This window comes from Typha latifolia, chromosome 2, assembly GCF_019914945.1.
Source record: "Typha latifolia isolate L0001 chromosome 2, TyphaL0001v2, whole genome shotgun sequence".
Lineage (NCBI taxonomy): Eukaryota > Viridiplantae > Streptophyta > Magnoliopsida > Poales > Typhaceae > Typha > Typha latifolia.
This window is the reverse complement of record NC_133087.1, coordinates 5,896,828-5,915,126: the sequence shown is the minus strand read 5'-3', so window position 1 is coordinate 5,915,126 and position 18,299 is coordinate 5,896,828. Positions and strand designations below refer to the sequence as shown.

At 34.7% G+C, this 18,299-nt stretch overlaps 2 protein-coding genes across 2 annotated transcripts; both read right to left on the bottom strand.

Moving 5' to 3' along the window:
* Window positions 1-10,480: 10,480 nt before the first annotated feature.
* LOC140782425 (probable xyloglucan endotransglucosylase/hydrolase protein 26) lies at window positions 10,481-12,551 on the bottom strand. The gene is made up of 4 exons (XM_073128977.1): window positions 12,291-12,551; window positions 11,899-11,999; window positions 11,606-11,799; window positions 10,481-11,148 (listed from the first exon to the last, which is right to left on the bottom strand). The coding sequence occupies exons 1-4, from the start codon at window positions 12,454-12,456 to the stop codon at window positions 10,746-10,748; spliced, it is 864 nt and encodes a 287-aa protein (XP_072985078.1). The 5' UTR covers window positions 12,457-12,551; the 3' UTR covers window positions 10,481-10,745.
* Window positions 12,552-14,783: 2,232 nt separating this feature from the next.
* LOC140782391 (probable xyloglucan endotransglucosylase/hydrolase protein 26) lies at window positions 14,784-16,028 on the bottom strand. Its single transcript, XM_073128922.1, has 4 exons — window positions 15,844-16,028; window positions 15,560-15,660; window positions 15,276-15,469; window positions 14,784-15,186 (listed from the first exon to the last, which is right to left on the bottom strand). The coding sequence occupies exons 1-4, from the start codon at window positions 16,007-16,009 to the stop codon at window positions 14,784-14,786; spliced, it is 864 nt and encodes a 287-aa protein (XP_072985023.1). The 5' UTR covers window positions 16,010-16,028.
* Between the last annotated feature and the right edge of the window lie 2,271 nt (window positions 16,029-18,299).

Below are 18,299 nucleotides of genomic sequence, written 5' to 3'. Positions count from 1 at the left end.
ATTTATATTTTTCATTAACAATATAAGTATATTAATTACAGAGCCGCTTCGTACAAAAGAGAAATGCATTAAACATATGGTCCATTAAGACGACCTAAAATATTAAGGCAATGTAGTACTTTAGCATAGATCCAAATGGGAGTAATATCGGGAGAATGGTCCTCGAAGAGGCTACACCTTTTATAATTATAGACGCCAAAATAGGAAACCAATAAGCCTTTCACAACTGAACTATGCCATGGTGAAGGATTTAACTAATTTTAGTTATCTCACCTCTAGCTCCGATTAACTTGTTATTTTGTTAATTAAAGAATAATTAGAGAGACTATTGTATATAAAAAAGAAGGATTAAAGATAGAAGAAGAAAAAGAAGTGGCAGCAAAAAAACAAGAAAAAAAGAAGTAGCAGCAACAAAAAAGAAGAAGAAAAAAAAAAGAAGTAAGTGTCACCTCTCTCTATTCTTATATTATCCCATCAGCATTCATGACATTAAATGACAAAATGGCAAACTTAGAAGAAAAAAAGAGAATGTCACATCTGCAAAGAAAATCGCAGGTAAGCCTGAGTGACAAAATAATAACCTACTATGTTTTTTGTGCAAATTTCTCTTATAATTAACTTGGGTGATTTGAAAAAGAAATGGGTAGGTTTTTCGATTTTGTTAAACTTACTTACGTTTTTATTTAATGTTAATTTTTTTTCTATCTTTTCTTTTAACTTTGCCCTCGTTAAATAGTGAAATTTTGCCCTCATTGCGTAGTGTAGAGGTTCACATGCATTTAATACAATCTGAACTTTTTAGTAAATTATACTATTCTATAATTTTTCGCCACGGGAAGACTCGCACAATAAATATTTACTCTTTCTCATATATATTACATGATTCATAAAATAATTGTGAGTTATATAAAAACATATAATATGTTGCTTTTACCTTGGAAAAATATGGGCGATAATAATATTTACTAACTAATATATACTACGAATTACGTAAACTCATTACAAAATTCATAAATGAATTATATAATAAAACGGCAAAACAAAAATACAAGTGTTCAATAATTGTAAATTACCTAATAAAATTTGATAACTCGCACAAATACAAGTGATATAAAATTTTGTATAAAGTTTCTGTAATCATTTACTTGCTCTACTTTAAGAATATTCATCCTTCTAATCTCATCCCACTATTTTTTATAAACATTTAGGCATTACACACTAAGTATTAGTGATAAATGAGTCTTCAAAAATTAAATAGGGTAGCATCTCTCTCACTACTCCTCCTCCTTTTTCTTTACTATAATTCATAATTATTTTTAAAATTCCACCCATTTAAAATTAATTCACTTCCTAGGCCCTCAAAATATTTCAACCCTGAGGGGAGCGTTAGAATAAGAAATATAAAAACTACCATTCTCTAACATCTTATTTTAGAGTAGTTGGTGAATTAATATGTAGTTACATTATCATCTGATATACCTAATTATTTGAGTGATTATTATGTGTCATATGTAGTTACATTTGATATTATAGCATGGTCATGATTAGCATGCATTTATATATCATATTTTGAGATAGTTATGATGATGGTACAATTAAATATTTATTTATATATTATTGATAATTCTATACTTAATCAGTTATGACATGATATTTATCATACATTTATATACTATTGAGGATACATTCATATACTCATTTATGACATGATGTTCCTTTCGATTCATATTATTCCAGTACATGATTTACTCTTTTTATTTGACATTACTAATTTAGGGTAAAATTTATTAACTAAGCCTTTAGCTTATGACTCTTTATTTCTTTTCTAACCCCCAGATTTGTGGTATCAAATAGCGACTTAAGACATTCTAAAAAGATATTTTAGAACAAAGATGAGGCGACTAGATGTGATATGATATAAAAGGTAATTTCTGTAAAAATTTTGTATCGATGTTGTATATTTGTATATTCCACTATATTAGACTGTATTTTGGAAATATTATACAAGTTGGATGGTATTGTATTTATTGTATCTTGATAGTTTGTCATGACATGTATGGGTTGTGCTAGATTATGTAGCTGTCTAGTATGATTGTTGTGGATTTAGATATGGATATACTAACCATTTTGTTAGTTTATGATAATATGATTTATTTTGCGATAGATTATGTAGAGTATGAATGTATCTGTGCGTGGTGACCCAATCTGTTCTGTCACGTGCATCGTGCGTGTCGTCTAGGTACATGGGCATGCACATGCCCATGACGGGCAGGGGCGTTAAAGTGTGCTTGTCAAATTTGTGGTAAATTTAATCACAAGGCATTAGATTGTTACAAGAGATTTGATTATGATTTTAAAGGAAGACATCCACCATAAGAACTTGCTACTCTTGCTACACAAAATACTACTCCACGTGCATTTATTGCTCGCCAATAGAATGACTAGTGGTATATGGACACAGGTGCTAATTAATGGCAATTATGTACAAAATATTTTAAGTGTATTTATAGATGTATATGAGCTTTAAATAAGTCTAGAAAATATTTGGTTTGAAGAATTGTAAGATTATTGGAGAAAAGCTTTTGACTTCACACCGCGTTCACAAACGCATTCGAACGCTGGTACTTGCGTTCACACAGTCCGAGAGCTGCATTCACAAATGCGTTCGAACACGGGTACTTGAGTTCACACAGACCGAGAGATGCGTTCACAAACGCGTTCGAACGCAACCTAAAAAGTTCAAGCTGTCGCATTCGAACGCACTTGAGATCAAGTCAGGCCGTTCGAACACACCCGGGCCGCATTCGAACGCACCAACGAAGTTTGATATTCTTAGACTTTCGTGAGTTTGGATAAGACTTGGATTTGACTCTATCTTAGAGATTATATATAAGGATTGTGATGCCCTAACTCTAGGGTAGTTGAAGAAGCAATTTTGAAGGAGACTTCTTGAGGCTACATCGGTTCTTCAACTAACTAGGTCCTACTCTTCTTAAAAGCTTAATCTTTTGTCTTAAGGGCTATCTAGATAAAATATCAATCTCAAGGGTTAACTGAGGTTGGACATCAATCACGAGAAATAGTGAATCGTGGGTTCTAGCGAGCAAGACTGAGAGGAACAAAGTCGTTTGGATCGACTGGTTATTTTGTGAGTCAGTCTTGTAACTGCTACTATCCTAGTGATTGGCATTCATCTCTGCCTTCATTCTTAATATTTCTTTGAACTTTTACTTAAGCGAACGAGTGATATCATTGCCTAGTATTTAGATACATACTTGTGTCTAGAGGTTTTTTTAATTGGTATCAAAGCAGGTTCTCTCATTCGTAGAGAGAGATCAGATAGGCATGAATTTTCATAGAGATGGACCTTCGTCTATTAGACCTCCTATTCTAGATGGATCAAATTATGGATATTGGAAAGCTAGAATGAGAGCTTTCTTGAAGTCTATAGACGAGTGAGTATGGTTTGCCGTTGTGAACGGTTGGAGTCCACCAATGTACATGGTGGATGATAAACTTGCTGAAAAACCGATAGAGTCATGGGATATGACAGATTATAAAAAAGTTGGATGAAATAGCAAGGCAATAAATATAATTTTTAGTTGTGTTTCCTTAGAAGAATTTTAAAGAATTTCTACTTGTGAGATAGCAAAAGAAGATTGGACGATCTTAGAAACTACTCACGAAGAAACTATGACTGTAAAACTTTCTAAACTTCAGAGGTTGACTACTAGTTTGAAACTCTATGTATAGAGGAGAATGAGACATTTGATAAGTTCTATGCAAAGCTGAGTGATATAGTCAACTCAAGTTTCGACCTATGAGAGAAAATTTCTGAAAATAGAATTGTTCGTAAAATCGTTAGTCCTCTTCCAGAAAGGTTTTAGACAAAAGTTACAGCTATTGAGGAAAGTAAGGGCATCGATTCTATGAAAGTTGAACAATTGGTAGGAAATCTAGAAACATTTGAGTCTAGCCTTTCGAGACTGAGGAAGTCCAAAGGGATGACCCTATCCATAGTTGAACAAAATATAGAGGAGTCTGATGATGAAGGTGATTTAGATGTTGAGATGTTGGCTATGTTTGTCAAAAAGTTTAATAAATTCTTTCGGAAGCCAAACAAGTTGAATGCTGAAAAACTTGAGAAAAACAATGATTTTGTGAAAAAGAAGAATACTATGAGTTTGAATACAGTGGTAAGCAACAATAATGTCAAACAAAAAAATAAGAATTTTGAAAATAAAGTTTGATGTTTTGAATGTTCTAGTTTTGGACACATTGCACAAGAATGCCCTAATCGTCTTAGAAGGAAGGGTAAAGCTATGAAAGTCACTTGGGATGACTTAGATGAATCTGATGATGATTCTGAGAAAGACAAAGAAAACTTTGTAGCTTTTGCCTCCTCTCTTCTTAATACTGACATTTTAGTTGATACTGATAGTACAGATGATCTGGATATGTTACCAGCTGAGAAAGATGAATTTGAAAAATAAAAGGCATATAATGACTTGTATCTGGAGTCGTTTAAACTCAAAAAAAGTAATTTTAGACTACTTCAATGACTCAAGGTAATTGAATCAAAAAAAAATTAATTTGAGAAGTACAAATTGGAACTTGAACGTATCAAAAACCTTTCTGAACAACTTGACGATGTGAAAAATAAGATGAAGACTGATGAAGTTGAGCTAGAGCGATTGCAGAAAGAAGTGATATTTCTTAATGGGAAAAACAAACTAGACGAGATTTTAAAAGCTCAGATTTCTGGAAAAGACAGGTATGATATTGGATACTCTAGTAACTGAGGTTGGACATCAATCACGAGAAGTAGTGAATCGTGAGTTGTAGCGAGCAAGACTGAGAGGAACAAAGTCGTTTGGATTGACGGATTGTTTTGTGAGTCAGTCTTGTAATTGCTACTATTCTCGTGATTGGTTTTGATCCGAGTTTGGATCCATGGTTTTTTCCCGTTTGCATTTTTCCACGTTAAAATCTTATTGTTCATCTCTGCCTTCATTCTTAATATTTCTTCGGACTTTTACTTAAGCGAATGAATGACATCATTGCCTAGTATTTAGATACATACTTGTGTCTAGGGGTTTTTTACATGTTACTCAAATCTTGCAAATCTTGAACATCTTTAAACTTTAGAAGGTAACACATCCATCGTGTTATAGGTAATACCTCTTTATTACATGTTACATATATAAGTTTCACATCCCTACAAACACCACATAAGACTTTTATCCTAAAATATGTTGCTCACTGTCCAAATGTCTCTACAAATTTGATATCTATAAATAAATTTTGTGTTGACAATAATGTCATGTTTGAGTTTACTAATCATGGTTATATTATTAAGGACATACAGACGGGGGTTGTGCTTCTAAGGGGACACAACAAACGTGGACTCTATTCTCTTCATCAATAAAAAAACTCTTAGAATAAAGCTAAGTGTCTCACTGCATTTTTTTGGAGTTAACACTTCACGAGCAATATGGCACAAGCGTCTTGGTTACTCTTACTCTACCAGTCAAAAGTACCTCTGTTTTAGATCATGTTTGTGTTTCATGTTAGTTAGAAAAGCATCATCAACTCCCTTTTCCAGATTCAACAAGAAAGTCTACTGTCCTTTAAAATTAATTCACTTAAATATGTGGACTTCTCCAGTCCTTCCTCTTAGTGGATGCAAATATTATATTTTATTTATAGATGATTATAGTAGATTTATCTATCTTTGATCAAAATTGTGTCTCTCTCTGCCCCTCAGTTTGCAAGGGGGTGTTACTGAATCCTGTATCAAATTATCTCATTCTAATTCTTTAGATCCTCCGGACAATACCTGACTATTTTAGGTTGCCATATTTCCTTGTTAAGCTGGTTTCTCTACAAAGCTAGCTTCCCATACTTTGGTGATTTACCTAATTTAGTTTTTCATACTCAAAGTGAGAAATTGGGGAAGCATTCTTTGAAATCTGCCTCAAGCTCCCAAGATGCTTCTTATGCAGTTTTGCCAAACCACTCCACTAAAAGTTCTATCACCCAAGTATCATTTTGCAAGTCCACCTCTTAGCCAAGATTGCTACTAGCTTGGGTTCAATTTGATTGGGCTACGAATCCAGCAAGTTTGTCATAGCCGCATTACTCGGCCTAATTAGGGCCCTCAAGCTTGAAACATGGAAGACCGGATGTATCCTTGACTCTTTGAGTAGGTTCAATCGGTATGCCACTAGTTCAATTCCCTACAAGACCTGGTATGGACCAAAACAGAGGTGTGTTAGCTTTTGGTTAGTTATGGTTGCATGGTGGTTTGTCAATAAGGTTGCAGTCGAATGTACACTCAATCCTCTACATCATAGCTACATTCTTGATGCCTACGACCATATGTTTGCTTCATTCTATTTTGGGCCACTCCTAGGTGTCATTTGAGTTGCATATATAATGCATCTTAGTCTACTAGCATCACATCGACTTTAGTGCAGTGCATTGAGCTTGGTTGATCATAAGTCATTAAGGTTGTGTTAGGAGAAGGTGGTAAAAAAACTCAAGAGAAGAAGATTGTTCTGTTAACACAAAATGAAGTAGATAAAAACTTTAAACTTTCTTACTTTACTTAATTATCTTATACAAGATAAGACTACATATGTATATAGTGGTTTACATAACTCTTAGATATACTTTATGACTCTTAGTTATCATATATGACTATTTGATTTCCATCATCTAGAGAATCCAAAAGATTACTATAATTTAAAGTTATAGAAAATACTAAGAGTCACCTCAAAACCAAAGCATTATTCTTGAATTCTACACTAGCCAATTAATCTAACTGACTAGTCAAATAAGTTAGCTTAATATTCTAACATTCTCCTCTTAAACTAGACCATTTCTGCGCCAAGTTTCTTCTTCAATTTGGTGAAGGTATCCATATTGAGAGCTTTGATGAATATGTAAGCTAATTGATCTTGAGTCTTGCAATACTTGACCTCGATCTCACCATCTTTGTCCAAATCTTAAATGAAATGATATGTAACTCGAATATGTTTGCTTCTATTATGGAGGACCGGGTTCTTTGTGAGTATAATTGTTGATTTGTTATCACAAAATAAATTTGTGCATTTTCCTTGTGGATGCTTGAGTTCTTCCAAAATCCACCTTAGCCATAATGCTTGACAACTTGCTAATGACAAACCAATATACTCCGCTTCCGCGGTAAAGAGAGTGACAACATCTTTCTTCTTTAAAGACCATGAGATTGCATCGAAGCCGACATTGAAAACATAGCCGAAAGTACTCTTGCTATCGTCAGCGCTTCCACTCTAATCATTGTCACAATAACCAACTAAACATGAATTGTTTGTACTTTTGTAAGTAATACCTTCATCCAAGGTACCACTAATATATTTCAAAATTCTTTTTTCGACATTCCAATAACATCCTTTTGGTGTTTCCATGAATATGTTCAAAAGACTAATAGAGTACAAAATATTTGGTCTTATACCTGTTAAGTACATGAGACTACCAGCAAGACTTCTATAAAGAGTAGCATCTATAAATTTATCATCTTGCTTGCTTAATTTCAAGCCAACCTCTATAGATGTGCTTATAGGTGAAGCACCTTCCATTCGGAATCTCTTCAAGAGATCCTTTGAATACTTCTTTTGTGAAATGAAAATTTTGCCTCTACTTTATTTAACTTCAATGCCAAGAAAGAAATGTAGAAATTATATGTCTGTCATCGCAAATTCATGCATCATGCTTCTCTTGAAAGCTTCTTTGATGTAAAGAATATACTCAAGTGGACACCTCTTGAATCCATTTTTCAAGAAATATCCATCTATGCGACTATATCATGCCCTTGGTGCTTGCTTTAAGCTATACAAGACTTTTTTCAACTTGCATACTTTATGCTCTTCACCTTTCTTCACATAGCCTAGATGTTGATCAATATAGACCTCATCTTCAAGAACACCATTCAGGAATACTGATTTGACATCCATTTGATGTATCTTCCATCTATTTTGAGCCGCCAAAGCCAAAACCGTACGAATAGTCTCAAGCCGAATAATAGGGGCAAAAACTTCGTCGTAGTCAACATCATACTTTTGATTGTAGCCTTTCGTTACCAATCAGGTTTTGTGCTTTTCAACTTCACCTTTTTCATTTAACTTGGTCTTGTAGATCTATTTAACACCTATTAGTTTGTGCCCAGTAAGAAGATCTACAAAATCCTAAATATCATTTTTTGTGATTGAATTAGTTTCTTGATCCATAGCATGCCTCCATTTTTATTGGTCTGAAGCCTTATAGGATCTGCATCAATAAATAGTGCAAAATTGCTCATATATTCATATGATACTTCTCTTGTACATTCATAGATCTCTCTAATGCTCCTTTTCTTCCTTGGTAGAGACTCTGATGATGAAGACGTTGAAGATGACGTGGAAGAAGAAGACGGGGAAGTAGGCAGAGTCCTTTCTTCTTCTCCAAGATCACCACATTGACTTTCTTCTTCACCTGCAATAATAGAATATTTTATTTTCTCTTTCCCATCCCTCCCCTAAGATTTTCCTTCATTAAATTTTACATCTATACTTACAATAACATTCTTGGTAAGGGGATTGAAGAATTTATAGGTTTTGGACATTTCACTATAGCCTATAAGAATACATTTTTCAGATTTATCATCCAATTTCTTCCTTTTTTTATCGAGCACATGCACATAGGCAATGTTTCCAAAAACCCTTAAGTGAGCAACACAAGACTTGTGTCCACTCCAAGCTTTTTGAGGCATCATGTTATGCACATTTTTGAAAGTTGTACGATTCAAGAGATAGACTGCACATGCAACGGCTTCGGCCCAGAATGTATTAGGCAACCCTTTTACCTTTAACATGCTTCTAGCAAGCTCCATAATAGTCCAGTTCTCCCTTTTCGCCATCCTATTTTATTATGGTGTAAGAGAGTAGTAATTTGATGTTTTATGCCATGCTCTTTAGAAAAAGAGATTAAATCTTATGAATTATATTCACCTTTCTTAGTCAGAACGTAAAATTTTTAAGATATGACAACTTTTTTTCAAGGGTCATGATGTTCTCTTCAAGGAAGATATATGCGAAAGCAAGAACAAGAACAATATTCTTATAGTCAAAGTGAAGATGACACCATAAAAAATATTTCCCTTGAAAATACAAAGTGAAGTTCTTCTGTGCTTCAACACCATTATAAAGGACGAGTCATGGCTTTGGCATCTCCGGTATGGTCATTTGAGTTTTAGCTCTCTTTCTCACATGTGTAAAAAATATATGGTATGGGGCATGGTAAATATTCATCAACATGATTAAGTATGTAAAGAGTGTGCACTTGGAAAGCATCACCGGGACTCTTTTTCAAGTGGAAAAGCTTGGAGAGCATCCAACCTCTTGAGCTTGTTCATATGATCTATGTGGCCCTATGCACACAACATCCATTGGAGGTAATCGTTATTTCTTTACCTTAATTGATGATTATAGCAGAAATGCATGGATTTATTTTATTAAAGAAAAGAGAGATGTATTGAACAAGTTTAAAAAATTCAAAGCCTTGGTCGAAAAGCTCTAGTGGAATTATATATGACTCTTTGGTCGAAAAACTACTTTATGATTCTTAGTTATTATAAATGACTTTTTGATTTCCATCATCTAGAGAATTTAAAAGGTTACTATAATTTAAAGACATAGAAAATACAAAGAGTCACCTCAAAACCAAAGCATTATTCTTGAATTCTACACTAGCCAATTAATCTAATTGACTAGTTAAATAGGCTAGCTTAATATTCTAAGCGATGGATGCCTAACTACTTCCTACCATAAAAACTACTTTCCAGTGTGGAAGACAATCATAAAGCATAAATATTTTTTATTTAATTATCGATAGATGGCAATAAGGCATGATATGTCACAGTGAACTTAGTATGGTTTTACTGGAGGTAGGGAATCCTCATGCTCCAGGCAAATCTTGCCATGCCTATTCAATTTTGTAGCTTTGTACATTTCAAATAGTTGATCAATGAAGTTCTAATTAGAACTGAGGATACTTTGTAGCTTTTACCTATCAGAGATAAGTTTTGGTGAAGATAGGATGGTAAAACTAGGTTATGAGTTGGAGAATGTAAAAACTTGCTCTTTTCTTGATATATATGTGTTTTATGATATTTGTTGGCTTGTTTCACTAGTGACATGTGAGAATTACTTGACTATTAATTGTAACTAATGGATAGTCATTGCTTCTTTAATTGTCATTCAGCCATCCATGTTCTTCAGCTTGATATGTATTGGAAGATAGCATTTTACAAGACATTGATTCAAGGTGACATAGCTTAACTGTCAATTTATTACTACAGACTCCTGATATAAGTGCTTTTATTTAATTATCCTTTGTTTATAGAATTTTTATCATGCAGTGAGTACATATTGACACAAAGTGAAGCCCAAGCATTATATAATTTCTGTGAATATGGTTTGTAGTATTTGTTTCATGTCATAAGTACATATAGGTACAAAGTAAACCTCAAACTTAGTACAATCTCTTTTCAGAAGCAATAAAATGGATATACTTGAAGGTAAAAATTGACAATCCTAAAAAATTGTAGAACAAAAAGAAGTAAAACTCCTTGAAACACCAGGTAAGGAATGAACAACACTTTTCAAGCCATGCAGGCTTATTTATGTCTCTTTGAAGAGTATCACACAAACTGTTGTGCCTTTTCATCAATACTGTGGCTGAGAACACTCAGGTGCCATTTGACCATTAAATCTCTCGTAGTCGGTGCAGTAATCATAGATTATGTAGTTGCTCCTGACCCACTGCATTTGCCCAAGCTGCGCATCACTCAGCTTGCTGTACTCCGGTGCAGCATACCAGTTTTGAGATGAGCTGCATTGGTTGATATCGCCTTGGTTGTAGCAGTCACAGATATTTAGCTGGATATTGCGGTACCGGGCGATGAACGGCGCCTGAGTCCAGTCAGTCTTCACTCTCCCTTTCTGAGTTGCCCATTCATCAGCATTCCATATGCTGGAGTAGGCCTTCATGGGTTGCACGGTAGGGAATGGAATGCCAATGCTCTCATAGTTTCTGAATACTCTGATAGGGACTTGGTCAACAAACCACCTGCAAGAAGTAGAAATGAGCATTGTTCTGAAATGTAGTTTCTTATAACAAAGCAAAGCATGGTATAGTGTGGAACTTTACTTAGTTGATTAGGCCTAGTTATTTGCTTAAAAGACCATCTTTGAAACTTAGCAGTCATCGTAAGATGCTAAATACAATAATTAATGTGTGTAATAATGTTTTAGGCATGGTAACCTATCTAAAAAGACGTCTGTTTTCCTACGAAATCAAATCACTGAAGTTTGATCGACAACAATTAGGAGTTCCATTTATACATAGATTTTCTCTAATCCTAATTGATTCAGCTAAATGATGGAAAATTGTTCAGGTCTACCTAAATTTAGAGCACAAATTTAGAACAGATAATTGTAGTGAGGCTTGTTGCATAGATAGAAGATGGTTTAGACCTAACTGAACAACAATAAGATTGTTCAATCAAACAAGATTAAGAACTTACACTATCGCAGAAGGGTTCCAAAAGATGGTGTAATTGTGGAAATCAGAAGTTGGGTCAAACCAAGGTTTGAACTGCTGCTCTTTATCTCCTACACCATTGGCGAAGACATTTGTGTGAATAGTGTATGGTTGTCCAGTTTCGTTCCCTAGGAACTCGAAGTCGATCTCGTCGTGCTTGTCTCCTAGGGAGGTAGTCTGCCATGGATTTGCAAAGAATATATGTCAGCTATTACCTCTTCATGGAGTTCTAATTTGATACTATGTTGTGAGAGACTTGATTTAGATTATACTTACATAGTATGTAGTTACAGTGCCAGCAGAATTTCCAGCTACAAGTTTGATTTCAATCTGTATGCTTCCAAAGAGGAATTGCCTCTTTGTTCGAAGCATGGAACCTAACAATATAGCCAAAACCAAACATATACAACAGGTAAGATTGTTGGAATATAGGAAAAATGTTTTTTTACACTCTCTTTTTGGTTTATTATCATTTACACAGTCTTTTAATATGCACTGTTTGCATTATTTTTCCTTATTTATTGCTCCAAACCAAACAAGTCAAATGTTGTGCGTTCAACTGCTAAATGTCCTTTTTAATGCATTACAATGCTATATGTTGCTGACATTTAGACAAGAACTAGTTCAGAATCTGAAGACATTCTGGAAGGAACAAGGATGGGAATTACCTGTGCTATTGGTGAGTGAGAGAGCAAACTCCTCGCCCTCGGCCCAGGTGTTCTCTGGTCCCCATGGGATATCGCATTCGTCGTAAAACTTATTTGCATGCACAATATCATAGTTGAATACAATCAAGAACGCAAGAGCTGCGAGGAGAAGCCGCAAGTCCGCCATCACAATGACCAGAAGAAGAATTCCTCTCTTCCTCTCTGCCTCTCTCTGACTAAGATATATGAAGCTCTGCTTTGTTATGCTTTGAAAGAAACCAGGAGCTTATTTATAGGATGCATTCACATTTCTTTATACACTGCTAGAACATAAAGAATGGAGCACGGTGTCACGTAGGCATGCATTCTTTGCCAGCTTTGCTTTGAAAGTTCTGCATATTTCGCTTCAAAAGTTGTGCTCTGCACTAATGCTGGTCCCCTATTTTTAATCAACAACTCAGGTTATTAAAGAAATCCTAATAACTATGAGGGGAACAGCTTGTCATTATATTATTGTGGGACCTTTTGTAGGAAAATTGATACAGGAACAAGGAGTCATGCACTTATTATATATCGTCTGTGAGGTTGGCAATGATCCTCCCTCTTCTCCAGTTACTGGAGCTTCGAGTAGATCATCTGGCCATTCAGATGGCTGATGAGCACTGGACTATCCAGTAACTGGAGAGTAGATGAATTCATTCTTTTGGGTGTGCTCCAGGCTGTGCCAAGAAAGTTGAAAGGAAAGTACTTAACAATTTGACCAATACTGCTACTGTATCAGTTCCGACTTGTTATGATTAAGATTTTCTTAAAAACAATAGTCAAATGCTAAAATTAATCACACAATGAGATAAATATATTTATCTATATTTGTTTATAATAGATTCAGAATTCATTTGGACTATGTTCATTGTGTGGGAAATGAAATGGGCATGCAACCACGACTATTTGTCGGCAACAAATCTAAAAATTATAAACTATTTACTCGCTTCAAAAGTTTTTATATATTTTACTTTATTTTTAGTCAGTTTTCTGCACAAAAAAAATATATTAATGGATATTGGTTACTTGCACATTTTGGTATATGTAGATTAATAAAGATGGTCAGAAATATGAACTTTTTGTAATCATTTAATTTAGATTAGAGTTCATCATCGTGCTCAAAGAATCTCTTATTAAGATAAACCAATTAAAGATGTCTTTGCATGGCTCGATGATCCTTTTGGATCCGAATAATCAATGAAAATAATATTATTTATGTGTTTACTACTTTGGTATCTTGAACTCAGCAAAATTTCTTACCTCCTGGGGAAGTTGCACATTATAGAATAACTGATTGAGTAATTAATAATCAAGTTCTATGATAATGATTTGATTAATGACATAATATTACAATGTAAAATTTAGAACGGAAAACCATATGAATTTGGTTGGTGCATAACTCTATGTTATTTGTTAATTAATTCTTTTTTATTTATAAACAGCACATTAAACATAAAAATCGCTCTAGAAGTGCATCTTTTAAGCATGAGCAACGTGTATAACTTAAAATTATGTATATTTTAATCTATAATCACATCTCTTTTCTTATTAAAATATGTATAAATTTTTTATTCACATTTAATGCCTGAAGTGACCAAATCATAACTCCTGAGAACTCATGTAAATATAGGATATCATCAATTTTAAAAGGGTTTAGTAAATCTCTGACTCACTGTACATTGGATGATTGGTTGATTACTCATGTAATTTGTTTCTTAAATATGATAAATAGATGATCTACATAACTCGTTTAATAAATAAATTATATTTATATTTAATTTTTTAATTAATTTAATAAATGGGGAGTCATATTTGTATTGGCTTATCAGATACTTACCAAGTGAGGTCCTACTATTAATTCTATAACCAGGGATAAGTGTTTGTTCGTCATTACTTGACTCTAGTTTGATTAGATCTAACGGCAGGGACCTAATGGCCCGAACATAATATTATTGTAAATTAGATTGCCATTAACTATGACATTATTTTGTGCTGTTCCACATATCAAGGGTTTAAGACAGTGGATTGGATACTGTCATGACTTCATTTTGTCGGATTATGAAACTAGATTTTACTTACACGTCCTAAATCTTGATCCATATCCGTTTCTAAATATCTATCAAGACACAGGTAAGACAGCTAATATATTAAAGTAAAAAATTAGAGTGCAATAGTATATTCTCCCATTTATTTAAAATATAGGTAACAAGTTTATATTGCACGATTTTATATCCGTATGACCGTATCCACGTAGTACAATTTTTTTTTATAATTAGAAGCAATAAAATGGATATACTTGAAGGTAAAAATTGGCAATCCTCAAAAAGTGTAAAAGAAAAAGAAGAAGAAGCAAGGTAGCTCCTTGAAACATCATGTAAAGAATGAACAAATACAAATACTTTTCAAGCCATGCGTGCAGGCTTATTTATGTCTCTTTGAAGAGCATCACACAAACTTCTGGACCTTTCATCATCAATACTGTGGCTGAGAACACTCGGGTGCCATTTGACCATTAAATCTCTCGTAGTCGGTGCAGTAATCGTAGATGATATAGTTGCTCCTCACCCACTGCATCTGCCCAAGCTGCTCATCATTCAGCTTGCTGTACTCCGGGGCGGTGTACCAGTTTTGAGATGAGCTGCATTGGTTGATATCACCTTGGTTGTAGCAGTCGCATATGTTGAGCTGTATATTGCGGTACCGGGCGATGAACGGCGCCTGAGTCCAGTCAGTCTTCACTCTCCCTTTCTGGGTTGCCCACTCATCTGCATTCCATATGCTAGAATAAGCCTTCATTGGTCGGAAGGTAGGGAATGGAATGCCAATGCTTTCATAGTTTCTGAACACCCTGATAGGGATTTGGTCGACGAACCACCTGCGAGAAGTATCGATCAGCATTGCTTTTTTGAGGAGCAATACGATCGTTCAATTGAAGAAGATTAAGATTAATGTTAGCTAGCTTACACAATCGTTGAAGGGTTCCAGAAGATGGTGTAGTTGTGGAAATCAGTTGCTGGGTCAAACCAAGGCTTGAACTGCTGCTCTTTATCTCCTACGCCGTTTGCGAAGACATTTGTGTGAATGGTGTATGGTTGTCCGGTCTCGTTCCCGAGGAACTCGAAGTCGATCTCGTCATGGTTGTCTCCGAGGGAGGTAGTCTGCAATGGATTAATTTGCAAGGTATATGTATGTCAGCCATTATATACTTCTCTCTATGTTGTGAGAGACTTGATTTAGATTACACTTACATAGTAGGTCGTAACAGTGCCTGCAGAATTCCCAGGTACAAGTTTGATTTCAATCTGCACGCTTCCAAAGAGGAATTGCCTCTTTGTTCGAAGCATAGAACCTAAGAAATATAACCAAAACTTGTTAGAAATGATGCATGCTCTATATACAACATGAAGGAAGTAGAGTTCTTATTGATCCTTTGATGTGAGATATTACTACAAGGCTTTAGGTTATTGCATGAAACATTTTGAGTAAAAGCATAGATACTCCTCACCTGTAGTTTGATCAGATTTTAACTTACCTGTGCTATTAGTGAGCGAGAGAGCAAAGTCGTCGCCCTCAGCCCAAGTGTTCTCGGGTCCCCATGGGATATCGCACTCGTCGTAAAACTTATTCGCATCCACGAAGTCGTAGTTGAACGCAATCAACAATGCAAGAGCTGCGAGAAGAAGCCGCGACTCTGCCATTACAATGACCCGAAGAAGAATTCCCTCTTCCTCTCTGTCTCTCTCTGGCTAAGATTTGAAGCTCTGCTTTGTTATGGTTTGAAAGAAACCATGAGCTTATTTATAGGATGCATTTGCATTTCTATATACACTGCTACAACATAAAGAAGAGGAGCATGGTGTCACGTAGGCTTGCATTCTTTGCCAGCTTTCGCTTGAAAAGTTGTGCTCTGCACTAATGATGATCCCCTATTTTTTAATCAATAACTCTGGCTATTAATGAAATCCTAATAACCAAGAGCTTGGCATTATATTTTTGTAGGAAAATTGCAATTGAAACGAGGAGTCGAGCACTTATTATATATTGTTTGTGCAAAATGGACCGAGAAAGTTGGGTTTGCTTCAGGCTGGTCCCAGAAAGTTGAAAGCAAAGTGTACTAAACAACATGATTAACACTGCTACTGTACAAGTTCTCACTTGTTATGACTTAAGATCTTCTTCAATAGTTGTTAAATGCTAAAACTAATTACACAATGAAATATATTCTTATTTATCTATACATAGTTATTTATATTAGATTCAGAGTTCATTTGGAGAATGTTCATTGTACGGGAAACGGGAACGGTTTATACATGCAACCACGACTGTTTCTGGCACCCATAAAAAAAAAAGAAATTATTTACTCATTTCATCAGTTTTGATATATTTTACTTTATTTTTAGGTCAGTTTTCTGCAAAAAGTTATTAACAATATTGGTCATCGCACATTTTGGTACGTAGACCAATAAAGAGGGTCAAAACCATAAACCTTTTGTCATCATTTAATTTAGATTATAGTTCATCAAGTTAGTAGTTTAATTACTTATTACATTTTGTTTATTCGAGTTCATGTCCTTGCATGCCTCGATGATCTTTTTAATCAATGAAAATAAATATTATTAATGTGTTTAATACTTTGGTATCTTGAATTCAGAGCAAAACTTCACAGGGTAGTTGCATATTATAGAATAATCGACTGAATCATTAATAATCAAGTTCTATAATAATTATTTGATTAATGAAATATTAATACATAGTAGACGTCAAAATTTTAGAAAGGAAAATTATATGAACTTACGAGGGGCTTCCAAGAAGCTGCCCGAAATTGTGTGACAGAGTTGATTATTAAGTTTAATGTTTGTTTAATTATAGTATTAGGAACTAGAATTGGTGTTACTAAAGCTATGCGAGTTGCTTGGAAGTTGGGTCAATGCTGAAAAGTTGAAGATATATAGGGTACTATATCAAAGTATGCCTCTTTGACCTTGCCGGTATCTATGCTAGTACTAATTATATGATTAGGAAAAAACTTTGGCATGGCCCCAGTTTACTTTTGTCTACAAATGCTCATTGTTATCTTATTGGGGATTTTAATATGATAACTGATGCTGGGAAAGAAGGGGGCAAAACGCATTATTTAAACCCGAGTGTTCATAATTTTAAGAATTATATTGATATCAATGATGGACAGAGGGTTAGCAAATGAGGCTTGGCTTCGAGCTTACCATTACTGCTCTATTAAGCACCTTGAGTGTACAAGCTCTGACCATGTTCTCCTCTTACTTTCTATGTTTAACGATGCTCCGAGGTTTAATGATATTTTTAGATTTGAGCCGTTTTGGTATTAGTATTATGAAGTCAATGAGATTGTTAAAAATGAATGGTTATCTACTGCTGTCAATCCTATTGGCATTATATCTAGTAATCATGCATGATGTTAAACATGAGGCTTTGTATTGGAATAAGCATGCTCGATAATCGTATTTTTGCTTTCACTGTGCTTATCTATCTCTAAGCTTGAGGGTGAGGACGGTGTTGGGATGATCTCATAAGGGGAGGCTGGGACCCATCAATTTGCCTACAAGAAGCACATTCCTCTCCTAAGGGAAGTTGAACATTTATGAGAGGCTCAGGTGAGGAACAATGGATCCCTCGGAGAAATCATAACACTAAGTTCTTCCAAACTGCCACTTTGATTACAGGTAGATGTAATCACATTGTTTCTTAGATTACTGATAATAGTATCTGTGGATTCTTGGGATGGGTTTGTTTTTGAATTTTATGATGTTTTATGAGAATATTTGTGTATCTAGTCCACTCCAGTAGATCGTAGATTTTTGTCGAATTTGTCCTCTCTAAATCCCACTAGCAATGATGATCTCACCAATCCTTTCATCTTGAAAGAGATTAATGATACTTTGTGGTCTATGCTTTTGGGTAAATCCCCATGTCTGGATGGTATTACTATAATTATTGGGATGTGGTGGGTCA

Excerpts from the sequence above, each read along its gene's own strand:
- LOC140782391 (XM_073128922.1), bottom strand. The coding sequence starts at position 16,009 with ATGGCAGAGTCGCGGCTTCTTCTCGCAGCTCTTGCATTGTTGATTGCG. Across the intron at positions 15,661-15,843 it reads CTCGCTCACTAATAGCACAG|GTTCTATGCTTCGAACAAAG; the intron begins GTAAGTTAAAAT and ends TATATTTCTTAG. Across the intron at positions 15,187-15,275 it reads TGGAACCCTTCAACGATTGT|GTGGTTCGTCGACCAAATCC; the intron begins GTAAGCTAGCTA and ends TACTTCTCGCAG.
- LOC140782425 (XM_073128977.1), bottom strand. The coding sequence starts at position 12,456 with ATGGCGGACTTGCGGCTTCTCCTCGCAGCTCTTGCGTTCTTGATTGTA. Across the intron at positions 11,800-11,898 it reads GCACTGTAACTACATACTAT|ACTACCTCCCTAGGAGACAA; the intron begins GTAAGTATAATC and ends AATCCATGGCAG. Across the intron at positions 11,149-11,605 it reads TGGAACCCTTCTGCGATAGT|GTGGTTTGTTGACCAAGTCC; the intron begins GTAAGTTCTTAA and ends TACTTCTTGCAG.